The sequence below is a fragment of the Camarhynchus parvulus genome, chromosome 3 (assembly GCF_901933205.1).
Source record: "Camarhynchus parvulus chromosome 3, STF_HiC, whole genome shotgun sequence".
Classification (NCBI taxonomy): domain Eukaryota; kingdom Metazoa; phylum Chordata; class Aves; order Passeriformes; family Thraupidae; genus Camarhynchus; species Camarhynchus parvulus.
The window spans coordinates 38,738,674-38,753,519 of NC_044573.1; the positions used below are offsets into that span (position 1 = coordinate 38,738,674).

At 39.7% G+C, this 14,846-nt stretch overlaps 1 protein-coding gene across 1 annotated transcript in view; it reads right to left on the reverse strand.

Moving 5' to 3' along the window:
• RPS6KA2 (ribosomal protein S6 kinase A2) overlaps positions 1-14,846 on the reverse strand; it is a 156,193-nt gene that overhangs the window by 10,877 nt on the left and 130,470 nt on the right. Inside the window, exons 15-16 of the mRNA XM_030946317.1 lie at positions 1,976-2,065; positions 352-510 (exon numbers count right to left, since the gene is read on the reverse strand). Of these exons, the coding sequence (XP_030802177.1) occupies positions 352-510; positions 1,976-2,065 (249 nt within the window). The remainder of the gene's footprint in view (positions 1-351; positions 511-1,975; positions 2,066-14,846) is intronic.

A 14,846-nucleotide genomic window follows, 5' to 3' on the forward strand; every position in this document is an offset into this window, starting at 1 on the left:
TGATTCAGCTATGCTATCTGAAGTGTTGCTGAAAGTTCAGATCCTGCAATAATGATTGTGATAAAAAGTCAACAACTAATATCTCAAGAAAGTACATGAACTTGAAAATCCTGCATTGTGGGGGAAAGAAAATACTACTTTGACATGCTTCAGTTCAGTGGAAAATGGATAAAAAGTCAATGACCCTATTTCACAAACCAAATGTAACTATAAATATGGAGGTAGAATTTTGGGGGGCGGGGGCGGAAAACATATTTACATTTCAGAGAAGCAAAATCACAACTAATTGCCATTTCAAGAAGTTGAATTTTAAGAAGGTGGATGCAGCTAAGCCAAAAGAGCAAGGCTCACCCCCTGAGAGTGTAGGTAGTCCACAGTCTTGGTGATGGTGCACAGCACAGCGCTGGCCTCCCGCTCTGAGAAACACTTCTGCCGAAGGATGCGGTCCAGCAGCTCGCCGCCCCGCATCAGCTCCATCACCAGGTACACAAACTTCCCATCATCATAGACCTGCAACAGGAACACAACAAATACATGTCTCGGACCCATCAACTTGGTAAAGGTTGATCCTTTAACAACAGTGCTGGCTTGCTTGTGTGGGAAGTTGCAAGAAGAAAATATCAGCAAATGTGTGGGAAATGGGCTCCTTACGCTCAACAACTAAAAAGAAAACTTTATAAAATGACTTAAATCATCACTCTTTTCTGGTGTCTGTAGCAGCTTGCTGATTTTTCCTAATAGAAATGTAGCTTGCCTGGTTTTCTATCATGTCAACAGAGCAGGCTCAGCTGTTACAAACAGCACCACTCCACACAGCTTCAAATGTCTGCTGGCTCTCACCCAAGCATTCTTCTCAGCAGTGTTCTCTTTCCACTTCCACAGGGTAACATTTGCCATTTCAAATATCAATATTTCCCTTTGACTCACGATCAGCTAAAGAGCTGTATTATACTGTTAGCCAACATTTGCATCTAATGATATTATTTAGTTTATATTTGCAATTCTGGTGAATATATTGTTGATATCAGCTTGCAAGACATATTTACATTCAATGTCAATGGCACTTGGTAAAAGAATTTTTATCATTTAAATTGGAGGATAACCATTTTCATGTCATCATCCTTTATCTGGACTGCAATAATAGGCAGTGTTATAGTCATCAATGCTAAATGTTTTTGGAAAGGAATATAAAAACTTATTTTATTAAGATTTCTTAGATACACTTTAACCCTTAGGAATTAGGTGAGACTTTCCTGAGGGCACGTGATTAGGAGATTCTTATATACTTCCCTAAGGTCTAAACCACAATGTACTAGCCACTGACACAAGCAGGATTTGTTCTGTAACTCTGAATCTGAAATGATGTGGACAATTTTAGGTGAGACTTCAGGCAGCTAAAGTAAAACACCTCTGACCAAAGGCCATTACTTCATTTAACTATAATGAATGATTATTTTTTTCATATGTAATGCTGAAGAAAAATACCTTAATGGCTGCTGGAGTAGAAGGCAAATAGTTCCTGGTATTAAACCACTACTGGAGGAATCCTAGTGACTCTGTTAGCTCTCCTCTTCCCAGCAAAGAAGATAGCACAGGCTGCACAGGAATGACTGCCGTTCGAGAAAGATCATCCCCCTGCCCAGCCACACAGCTGTGTGTATTCAGCAGTGCCCCAAGCTAGGGAGATCTCCTTTTAAAGAGTGCTGCAAACCCAAACCCATTTTTTCATTCTCCAGCACTGTGCCCCTTTGGTTTTATTTATGGTTTGTTTGACAGTAACTGGAGAACACATAACCTGACCAGTCTTTCCAAAAGCTATCCAGTAATTGGTTAAGTCATGTTTTTCTCCTTGATTTCATTGGGTCTGGTTTTAGCTTGGACCTTCAACTGAAGAGTTTTCCAGACATGGATTGATAAGTGAGCATGATTAGAAGGTGAAAATCATTTAATGCTGAAGTGCTCAAAGACTACTCACATCTTTAAGAGTAATGATGTTTGGATGCTGTCCATATCGCAAGAGTATCTCAATTTCTTCAGAAGGGTCTCTCTTGCTCTTATCGATTATCTGGAATAAATGAAGGACACTGTAGTCAAATATCAGTGAGCAGCACTAAGCACAAAGCAACCAATTCCTACAATTTAAACAAATTACTATTCAAAATTCCTCTATTAATCATTATTCTACAAGAGGAGAGTTCAAACCATGTGCAAATGACAGCCATGCTGACTGCCTGCCAAAGGCAGATGGAGCAATAATTAGTTTAGATTCTGGAGGCGTAGGCCCTCTTTTTGATGCCTACAGTTCTGTTTACCCATAAATAATGGCAGTAACAAGAAGTGTCATTTAGAAATCGAACAACATTGAGAGTTTTAAAATAATCGTAGTTTTAAAATTACCTCTTTGACATAAAAAAATGATAGAATCATCATATTGGCATATGCTTGTATATATGCTGATAAATTAATAGAAATTAATTGTCATGTGTATTTGTCAGAAATGAAAATATATGGACATTTACTGTCAGGGGAGATTTGAACTGAAACTATTGGTAATCATTTGGCTCTGTGGGCCAAGCTGTTGTAGTGAGCAAAAGAGTGACCAGACACTGTATTTGGCCACGTAACCGAACTCTACCCATTTCTAAACTGGAAAGAAATCTGCTTTGTAGAACACTTCTATGTAGTCAGTGTCTTTTGCCTTATTAGGCAATATAGCAAGACATGCACAAGTTTTAGATTTGGATGTAGCAAACCTGTAGCAACAGGTCTTAGAAAAACATGACAGATGTTGCCTAGAGAGCATCACTGCATGGAAAACCAGCTATCAGGAGAGCACTGACTTCTCCTCAGTGATTCTTGTACCTATATTTCCCATGTCAAGCAAAGAGCTTTAGTCATTTGTCCAGGTGAGAACACTGATTAATGTTTCTCACTTTGCAGATTTAAATCATAGGTATGGAATAAAAAATAATTTTAAGGGAAATCTCTGCATTTTGGACTCTCGAAAGTAACTGCATAGGAGATGGTGAAAGACTCATTCTACTAGAAATTCATTAAGAATACACTGTTTTGTCTCTATTTCTTATTGCTAGAGAACAACAGCAGTACTTTTGAATAACAGGTTTACCAAAGTGGAATGGGTGGCATTTTCAGAAAATCATTTCCAATGTTGCCTTGGATTTCAAGGCTTCCAACCTTAAATGTGGTTAGTTCTCTCCAAGAGCTAGGCACAGAGCAAAAATTTTAAATGATGATGTTAGCAGGGAAAAAACAGCTTTTTGAAAACCTCTTTTACTAATGAGGATAAATGCCTGCCTGCTTTTTTATAAAATATATGCATTTTTCATGGTTTATTTATGGTGATACAAATTCAAGTACATGAGTAGAATCTTATGCATTAGCCATAATAATGCATAACTGAATATAAATCAGAGGTTGCATAGTCATCATGACTGGTATGTATGTGTAGTGATAATGATGGCCAGAAATTGTCCATGGCTCAGGTATGCCTCTGAGGCCATATCAGGGATTTGATTCTGAATTACCAGAAGTGTGACAAATGAAAGTGCAACAGGCAGCTGATGCAGGTAAATGGTTGTTGCTCACATTTGAATAAAAAAAACATCAAGAATAGGTTTGAAATAAAAATTTTTGCTGTTGTTCCCCCAGTTTAGTTGAGACATTATCAAGAAGCCAATGAAGCCTTGATTGACCCACTCCATGTGAGCACAACCACAGTGACTAAATGTGTCTCACTCAACCAGTAAGCCTAACAGAAGATCCTCAGGGCCGCTTCCTTGGCTACACTGATAAACCTCTTGTCAAGTTACTGCAGTAACTCACATGTACCCCTGTTAGCATCTGCCTGCCCTGTACAAGCAGCAGAACCTACTGTGGCAAGTAATATCACCAGTGTGAAGGACCACTATCTCTGTGCTGCTGTAGCCAGCTATATATTCCAGACTCCTTTTCTGTTGCAGTTCTCTGTGAAAGCAAATATCCAGAGCTGTGGAAAATTTTAAGTGACTATTAATAATGCAGGACTATAAATGCATATATATGGCCTAAAAAAATCCAAACCAAAAATAGTCTCAGCTATTGACAAAACTAAAACCAACACAACCCAAAGCACTCTGCTACTGATGTAGTAGCAACAGCAGCAGATGACATTTAATGCTTCTAATTCACAATATGCAATGTAAATACAAATTGCAAGACAGTCCCACTAAATATGGATGTTTTTTGACTTAATGTGAGTGCAACCTGCAGTACACTGATTACATGCACAAACTGCCCCAAACTGCACCACAAATCATCGTCAAAGCTGTGAAGGGACCTGCAAAATTCCTCTCAGTCCCTGGGCAGTCTAATTGGACAGACCAGAACCATTTTTCTCCTCCAGAGCAAAAGACTGTCACCCTGCCAGTGCCTGTCTTCAGTGTGCCTATGACTTACATTTGGCCCATGACTCCTAAAGAGGCAGAGGGGATGTCTGCTGCAACTTCACCAAAAATCCCTCTGCAGCTCAGACTGGCTGCAGTATGCACAGTTTCTTTATTTGTATGTTGCGATGGCCACAGCAGTCCATTAAATAAATATGCCCCACAGCTCCACTCCCATGATATTCCTGATCTTCCTTTTCACACAGTCATAGAATCATTTAGGTTGGAAAAGATCTCTTGCGATCAACAAGCCCAACCCAGCATTGCCAAGTCCATCAGAAAACCAAAGTGCCTTATTTACATGTCTCTTAAATGCCTTCAGGGATGGTGACTTCACCATTTCCTTGGGCAGTCTGTGCAGTGATTTACAACTCTTCCAGAGGGTTTTTTGGTGTGCTGTTAAATCCACCCAGAATTTCCTGTGGTAAAAAGCATTTGCCACCCCGGTCTCTGTCTCCTCTGAGACACTGTATTTTGTATGAATACAGACTCTTCTCTGTTCCTCTCTGGTAGAGCCCATAAACCTCCTGCAGCTGTTCCTGCGCAAGCAATGATGTCTTTTCTTTAAGAAACTCATTTTGATTTGAATTGAACTAAAATGTACTTATAAACACTCTACTACAGAATTAAGGGAAGATCTCAGCTACTAGTCCTGAGAATTTGAGTAATATGTCATGATGCTACTTTTCCATTTCTCTCTTTAGAGGTGTGGCGAACACCAACTCAAAAATTCACCATAATGTATAAGTAACTTAACTGAAAATGTGATGTGAGCTCTATTGTACCTTGGCCCAGAAGAGCTGTGATGCACAAGGGTCATTCATTGCCCTTCAGAAGAGAAAGAAACTGAGCCATAAAGCAAACAGACTTTTTTCTGTGCATTGGACACCCAGGGATTGCTCAGAAACTTGTCAGTGTCAAAGAGTGTATGAGAGAATTTTAGAGTAAAATGGGCTCAGCACAGTCAATATTTCTGACAGGGGATTTGTTTGCTCTTTAACTATCACATCCTTTGTGTGACTAACTGCAAGGAAAAGGTGCATTTTCTCTCCTCAGTGGGATTTAGGGTAATAACACCATGATATTTTAAAATGAGTCAAGCTCCTTTAAAGGACAACGATGAACACTTTCTCTATTAAGGAAGAAAGGAGCAGGACAGCATATTTTCAAAATCCCAATTAATGCATCTGTCCAGCTTTTACAAGTCTTCTGCACGGAAAAAAATCATCTAATTCTCCTTTACTAATGGGTTTTCAATGGATTTGAGGTTTCCAGAGCAGACTAATGAGTATAAAAGGGAGTATCAATAAAATTCTGTGTGTGTAAAGCCTTGCTGAAATTGGCACTGTAACTAAATAAACAGTATATATATTTGCTTGCTGCCTTTTTGTGAAGGTATTTGCACGCTTCCAACTGTGTAGATAAATCTCTTCTTCTGTACCTAGTTATGCCATCAGCAGATGTTGGAGCCTTCAGCTGTTTGACACCACCCACCAGCTGGGACTTACAGCCCTTACAGCCCTGCCAAAGAAACAGTACGTGTGAGCACTCCCTAATCCACTTTCAGTGAACCAGTCCTGCTAATATAAATTGCCTTTTCCAGCGCTGAAATTCACCTGAATGACTGTGCATGAGAAGAATGGAGAATGGCTGTGTTTCTCACTGGAGTTCTCCATCACTACCGTTGTGAGATTGGAAAAAGGTAAGAGGTGGGAGGAGACAGTGTAACTGCCTTTGCTGTCTGGAAAATGAACAGCCTAAAAGAAAAGGCGAGAGAGAAGCAGGAGAGTGAGAAAAAGGACAGAAAACAAACATGAGATGCACTGATGGGAAGAGCAGTGATATGAGCCTGAGGAGAAAGGATGAAGCTCTGGCCAGGCTGTGCTCGAGCTAGCAGCAAGGAAACTGCTCTGTTGGGTCTGTCTGTGCTGGGGACAAAGGACCTTGTGCATCTTTAGTGACCAAACAATCAAATGATCTTTTAATCTGCCTTGTCTTCAACTGCCCCAAGTGACCTTTCCTGGTAGCTGAAACTGAGATACCAGACTGTGAGCTGGGGCAGCTGAGCTTCTGGTACAGCCCCAATCTGCTGCTCCAGCTGCAGTGCCAAAAAGTCCAGTAGAAGGCAGGGCAGACACCTGGGCATTCTCATACCTTGTACAGCCACACCTGAGGCTGCCAGTGCATTTAGGCAGTGGGATGATGTAAAGCTCCTTTTGACCAGCACTAAAGAACTTTGAATGGTTTTGTGAAAAAAGCATGGAGGAGGAAGAGAGTTTTATGTTTTATATGCTTTTTAAAGCTGCCTTTTTTGGTTATATTACAGTTTTTTTCTATTGTCTGTTTGGAGAATAAGCATGGGTTAATAATCTCCTTTAAGAACAGATTCATTACATAGTGTGATGTGGTAGTCTCTGTAAAAATCCTTTCCTTTTCTGGGAAGGGAGGGATGAGCAAAAGGAGAATTAAATTTGTGTCCCTTTGCACAATTTATCTACATTTTGATGTATTTGAAAATTCAGGGCACCGCTAGTGGAACTGACTATAGGTGGGATTTACTTCTCTTCTGAAGAAGGAGGTGTGACAGCACACAGATTTTAACCTGACAGTTTCATCTACAATACTAATTCCAATGGAAGTGTCACAGAGAGAGAGTTCTGCAGTTCTGTGCTGCTGGAAAATGTACAGGTTTCCATCTCAGTAATATTTCCTTCTAAAAATAAGGTCTATTCATGCCAAGCATCTGTTTTAATTTGGTTCCTTTTCTGATGTCAAATAACTCAAGTTGGACGAAAATCACTGCAGAAAGGCTAATATTATTTAAAAGAACATGGTATAATTTTAAATTTAAGAGGTCTCCAAGGAGAACTTTTCCAAGCCTAATGGTTTCTGAGGGACTATTTGCTGTGCTATTAGTTTTGATTAGCTTCAGAAATTCATTCCCTCTATCCATGCTTAAATCTTTCAGGAAAATAGTGAAAAATTACTATTAAGAAGAAACAGGCCTAATTAGCAATCCTATTCTGAAATAAGGACTGCCCATCTGATCAAGCTGTGCAGGTGAGACATTAAACACTTCTGCACACAGAGCATGCCCACTTGCTGACACCATTTGCTGACTTAGCACTCCTAATCTGTCAGCTGGAAGTGTTAATTAACTGCTCTTGTTCATTAGCACTTATAGGGCAGCACACATTTTCTAAGCAGAACAGAAACATTAACAAATTTATTTCAATAGCAGCCATGAAACAGAAAAGCTCATTTTAGGGAGAAATCTTCAGTTCTGGAAGCAGAATAGATTAGTACGGAAGACTCTGCACTCAGTCTGCTCTGCTCAGCACAGAGCCTTGGATCAGACTGATGCGTTTTCAGTCCATAAAGTAACTGCAACGCTGCTCTCACCTTCTACAGAAAGCTTCAGAGATGGAAACCAGTGAATCATAGTCAGAACTTATAAAGGGGAAAAATTATTACATCAGTATGGAAGACAAATGCAAGAAACATAGTTTGAATGGCCCCAAAAGAGAAACAGAGGCACAAAGGACTGAATTCGGTCCAAAATACTTTAGGTATTTGGCAAGCAAATTAGTGAAGAGAAACATGATATTATTAAGCTGTAGAAAAACTGCTGCCTGATCCTAGGTCTCAGAAAAGATCTAGTTAGCAGAGAGAAATACCATATACTCACATTCTTCAGAGGTTCAGCCATGCCAAGGAAAGAGACACTGAGAGCTTTGTGATGAAATGGGAAGGAGGCTGTAGTAATTCTTAAGCCAGAGATGTACAACCACTACACATTTAAGATTTGCTTTGAAGCTGAGATTAAGAGGTGGCCTGCACACATTTCTGTATTTCTACCTGCCCTCTCTGATTATTTTGTTAAGAATTTAAGCAATGTTTTGACCCCATTTAACCCAAAAGCTAGCAAGGGCTCTTGCTGCTAGAAACAAATTGGCTGCTTGTAGAAATGCTCAAGCCACTCCTGCCTCTCTGCCCTGCCTTCTCACACGTCCTTCTAGCAGAGCCCAGCACTCTGTACTGGCCTAGCCTTTCTGACACTGTAGCTGCAGCCATTCAAGCAGTGTCTCCTTGGAGAACTGACTTACTTCTGTGGGGAAATTATCTGGCAGAAAGCATAGAATCACAGAATATGCTGTGTTGGAAGGGACCCATCAGGATCATCGAGTCCAACTCCTATCTGAACACACTCAAAACAACAGAGAAGTGGGACCCAATGAAGTTTTGCAGGTATTCTAGAAAACCCAAATCTTAAAAAATGAGGACACCATTATGATGCCTCCTGTAATGGTGAGTGTATGGAACGACCCTGGTCCAGCGTGGAAGTCAGGTCCTTCAATTAAGTTTTTAAAAGGGAAAACCAAGAAAGCCTTCAAAAATACTCTCATAGATCACATGTAAGATCCTCCAGATGTAAGACTGTAGACAACAATAATCTATCACCCTTTGCTGCTTCATCCATTTTACTGTAAATCATTTTCCATCAAATCTAGAGGACACCCTTCATGCTGTTTGCAATCACTCATGGTATGGCAACTAGCCCTTATTAGGGCTATTAATGCTGGTTTCTTTGCAGAGCACTCTAGAAAACAGCCCTCCCTATGCCAATTCAAAGAAGGATAAAGGTTTGTGCTTAAATCTGCTCTGAAGCCTGTATCTCCTAAATGGCACCCTATAGGCTACTGAATTTGGTGCCCCACTGCCAAAAAGCTTAAGTATGCTTCAGACACCCAAAGCCATCTTTTCCCTGAGTGTCTGAGTCATGTTATTTCCTGACACCCAGCTTTATAAACCAAATTTAATGGGAAAACCTGGTAAGTGTTTTCTGTAGTCTATCAAGGTAAGAAGGGGTCTTGTACCTCTGACCCTGCATTTTGTAAGGCTACATTTCCACTAATATGACAAACCAACTCCGAGGCATGTGAAGGGGAAGACATCTCGGTCATTTTCTTGAAGAGTTTGCTTTACCAACTACTCTCACAATCAGACTTTTTTTCCCTGAAGCTCCCTTTTTTAGCTCCAAGACATTCTGTCTTCCTTGCTGTCTTTAGCAGCCAAATGGTTGTCATCCATCATTTATATCACCTTAGAGATATTTATAGATTTTGATCGCATCCCACTGAGCTCTTGTCTGTCTTACATCACACGTATTTGTAGCTCTCTTGATAAAACTTGCCTTGTAATTCTTGCATATTTTCTGCTATAGATTTTCTCTAATTTATTTATATTATGTCTTAAACCACAGATATCAAAAGAGCACAGGATCTCACAGGGATTAGTATTCCGACTCAGGTACTACAAGAAAAACTCATCTATATGCAAGCATGTTAATAAGATAGAAATCTATAGGTCTGCATATGAGTTGTATTAATAAAACTGTAACTACACTAGCAACATATTTATGAAATACTTGTCTGATGCTGGTATTCAAATATTTGTATTTCCATCCTATGAATTATTTGAAACACTGAATAGCTGCATTACATATTCAGGGTAGGAAAGCAAATAGTAATGAAAAATTTTGGCCAGACTGCAGTCAGAAACACTTTCTCAATAAAATATTGGAAAGTATCTTTAGGTATCATTAGTATGATCTTGCAGAGGCAAAAATATGTGCTTTTCATAGATAACTTGATAAGCCATCTTGAGGAAGAGCAAGGACAGTTAGAGGCTTCTGGAAGCGCTAAGTTGGCACTCTTATTTCCCATCACTTGACTGACTAATGACATTTACATGACATTTTTTACATGACATTATACTCTTCCTGGTGCCATTTTTCCCCCAAGTATGAGATGTGATAGAGGCCTACTCTTATCCATACAAATCTGACTGTGACAGCCAGCCAGCAAAGTCAAGGGGGGTCTGCATTGCTAGGGACTGAACAAGAACTGAGACAGGACCTCAGCATCTGATCCATGCCCATGCAGCCCATCCTCTCTCTGCCAGTCCTCACAGTGCTCTGCTCCAGCAGCAGGTAACTCCTGCTAAATTGAAAAGGGATGGATTACCAGTGGCTCTCACCTGGAGATTGGTGCACATACCCTGGGGCCTGACCTCTGTACCATGTTCTGGGGGGGCAAGGTTGGACAAGCAGTGGTTGAGTACCTGCTGGTTTGACAAGCTGGCAGACTCAGGGCCAAGAAATCTGAGGTCATCTAGCAAACTTTCCATTGACCTTCCTATTTAAATACTGATATATTTATCCCTTTTCTGCCAGACACTAAGTACATCCCAAACAGACAAAAATAGATACAAAGCCTTCCCTGAAATTTCCACTGTCTGTTTCACTTTAGTTACTTTTTATGGTTAAGGAGAGAATTTTAAGCAAATCTCTCTAGATCTACAGACTCCTTAACTTTCAAGGAGATTTAATGATGCTTGGACTGATTTTCCTCTTTTTTTTTCTACTCTTATTTCACTAAGTAAGATTCCTATTTTCTTTATTGCATTCAGCACTAAATGACCTAACCATAGTACAGGCTAAGGAGAAAACGTAGAGCCACTAAATACCTCCTGCCTTCAGATCAGTGTGCAGTTTTACCTACTCACACCAACCACCTAGAAACAACCAAATTAAGATTGTGAACATCAATGGGAGCAGAAAATGAAGTTTAAGGAAATTATGAAAAAACTCTGGAAATTAAATGAGTTTTGGTGACTATGTCACTCACTGTCATTAGCAAATAAATCGACATATACAACCAGCTTGATTACATAGGCCTGCTAATACTAGCTCTCCTGAGTTACTGATTTCTATTATATTGTAGCATGCTGACACCACTTCTCTGCTGGTATCAATTTTTTGTAGCAAATTAAAATGCACCTTCTCTCCAGTCTGCACACACCAAAACATGCTAGATGGATGTGCTTTCAGTGCTTTGCAGCTGCCAGAATTATACACGAGCTGTAGGATTCACTCGGACTCTAGCAGAAACTAACTTGTATCCCAGTGGCAGACACAGACTGCAAACTTTGGCTTTGCTCACAACTGTGGAACATCTGGAGCCAAACAGCTGGTTAGTACATTACAGAAATAGGAAAAAATAATGAGATTCACATGAGTTTAAAGATCCAAATTCCACTGTAATACTGGCATCTGCAAAATCAGACTGGTCAACTGGGACTATCTCTACTGTATTTTTCTTCTTCAAAGGAGGGAAAAATGTATATTCTGCTTTTTAGAATATACAACCTAGTTTTCCACCTTGCCTCTAACAGCATGGAGGGACTGAAAACCCACAAGACTTAAACCAGCTGAATATTCTGAAGAAAAAGACAGTTGACATCAAGGTGTTGAATCTGGCATCTAAACCACCTACCTCTGCAGTATTGGGGGCAGTATTGGGGGTAGAAGTGGCTCAGCAGCAGAAATTTTTACTTGGCTATTATCCACCAGTAATCTCTGCTGGGGGTCAGGAGTCAATCTGAATAGACAAACCTTTAGAAACAGGGAGATGAAATGAAGTCCTTTTCTAATTTACTTAATCTGGCATCAGTAAGAAGCACATCCAAAAATCCAGCCTGAAAGCTTCACCAGTGCTCCAAGCTTGAAAGCTGTGCAATAGTTTTAAGACAAGAAAAACATTCGGAATATGCTAATTGCATCACATCTCTGGAAGGTTTTGAAAAATCTGATTCACCAAGTATTCTGAACTCCAACAAGAGCTCTTAATCTGTTTAGGCTTCCATTTTAAACTTTCTTCCACCCACAGAAACCTCTACCAGCTCCTCTAGCATAATTCTTTAACTTAATTATTTTCTATAGTTACAGAGGTGACTTAATACTTTGATCTTATTTTCCTTTGCTTCTGACCTCATCATTACATTTATATCCATGTGAAGTTTTTAACTGCAACTGAAAATGCCAGTTCTCTTTGCTGTTAAAAACCATTAGGCCTGCTGCAGTCAAGATGATCCAGTATTATAGCAGAAGAATCTTCAACACAGTAGAAGTCCGTCAAAGGAGAAAGACTCTTTTTTTCCCATCTCTCTTCTTTCTATCAGAGTATTGTGAAGCATCCACCTCAGAATATTCTGTGATTCAGAAGAATGAATAAATCCTTACTTGTATTTCAGAGCTTTTTACTTTTTTTCACTTGGGAATGAGATGGAAAAAGTTAAAAGTAAAATTTTAAAAGCTCCCAAGAGTATGTACGTGCAAGTAGAATATGACACATGGACTTGCTAAACCAACATCTACCTGTACTGACCTAGATAGGTGGTTACTAGTTTCAGGGTAGACTCAATTTGCAGGAAATCTGACTGTCTACAGGGTTTTCTCTTGCAGGGTATTGAAATGCTCTCAGAAGTGGAGCTATGTCTGAATTCTGAAATATTGCACTTAGAAGCTCGAGGGCATGTCTAAAATAGCTTTAGAGTTTATTATTAGCATTTCATTTTTACAGATGACATGGAAGAATAGGGAATAGGTTGCAAGAAAATGCTCTTCTTCAGCAGGCTCCATGATTGGATTTACAGAGGCAGTACAGCTGCCTACAGGTGCAGAGAGGTGTCTGGGGGAAATTCCAAAAGCTCCTCAGTGAGACACGTGCCTAATCTCAATCAGCTCTGAAAAGAGTGAAATTCCAGATCTGCTCAAACGCTTTTACAACACCAGCAAACACCATCTTTGCACTGCTAGACATCCAATTACCTCTACAATATGCCCCCCCCAATTTGCAGCAGATGGCCAGCAAAAGGAAAAGGGATGAAGTGTTTTGCATTTTATTAAACATGTTCTGCTTCTGGGCTAGGAAAGGTTTTGCTTTTCTGGCTGTGGCTCTGACTCAAGTTACTCTGGCCAGGTAATCTCCTGTCTCAGTAAGACACCAGGGAACAATAGTAAACAAGGTGAGTGGCAGGCTCCATGGAAGGATTATTTATTTACACAGTGACATGGTGTGTGTCCTCCTGCAGTGATGCCGTAATTTCCTTAACTCCTTCCCTATCACCAGCCTCCCCTGAGGGAGACAGGATGATGTTCTCTGAGGTGTTGGCAGTTCCTCTGAAAGAGAGAGCTTTTAATGAGGTGGTGCAAAGCAAATGGGGCTGCTGCCTATCACACAAACTATCTCTGCAGACACTTCTCCCTCTGAATGTTACATGCTCGAGAACACTGAGAAAATTATACTTACTAACAGAAATGAAAAGAGCCTAATTACAGTGATTTTTAAAGAGAGAGTTAAAGGATGCATGTCAAAAGGGACTGATATATAATTATGATAATATCAGTTGCAACTCCTGTGCTATCTAATTACTTGAAATGGGTGGCATAGTGCAGTTTTTTTGAAAGTGAGCTTCTCTGACAACAAAAGGATATAATCGTATTATGAAATTACAATAAAATTGAAAGAAAAGTAAAATTAATATATTGGTAGGAGTAATAACCAAAGAGGCAGCACTAAATGTGCTGGAAAGATAGAACAAACAGAAACCCACCAACTGTCTCCAACCCCAAATCTGTGCTACACATTTGACTCACACTGTGTCAGAAACTGAGATGCTGCACATGTTGCCTACACTGGCAGTAAAAATCAAGACATATTTACATGACAAGAAAAGAGTTGTAAGAAGTGGAAGAAGAAAGGAGCAAAATGAGGAAATATTTTAAAAAATGGGAAAGAGCATAAACCTAGCAATCACAGTGCTGAACTCTGCTGGAGCTTTGAGTGTCTCCATGCCCTGGCTTTGTTCTGGATCCTCTGAGGTACCCCAAACACCCAGCCTGCTGAGCATGCTGGACCCTGTCAGATTTGGACACTCAGACATCTTCAAGGGATGAGGTTTTTCTATTTTGGTTTCACACTGGCTATATTACACTGATAAATCTGTCCACAATACTTGATATAAATGAAATATTAAAGTTATTACTTGAATTTAGTATGCATTTTGTTCATCATGGATATATTTAAGCTATACAGAACCCACACCTACTATAATATAATGCCATCTGTTGATAAATGACCTGGGCACTGAAAAGCTCTGATTTTTTAAATTCATTAGAAATTAAAATAGTAGCACATTCATATGAAAGCCCACAGATCTGCTGGTAAGTCCATGCTCCTAATTAGGGTGCAGCCTAGAAAAATCAACCATTGTTTGAACAGTGACACCAACAGATTGTAGGTTAATAGTGGTTTCCAGATTTTTGTGGCCATCATGAGGAAACATGGAAAGTTTCATGGATTTTCATGGATACTGCGTTGCCATCAATCTCGTAGTGGAAAATAAGACTGAATAAAATGTTATTCTATTGACTGTCTGCAGGTCATTTATCTCATGAACTGCAGTTTGGATCACTTCCTTAAGCTCTCATCATCTCATTTAATAGCAAAGACACAATCTCATTTATTAGCAAAATTTACATTCCTTTTCTAAAATTTTAAA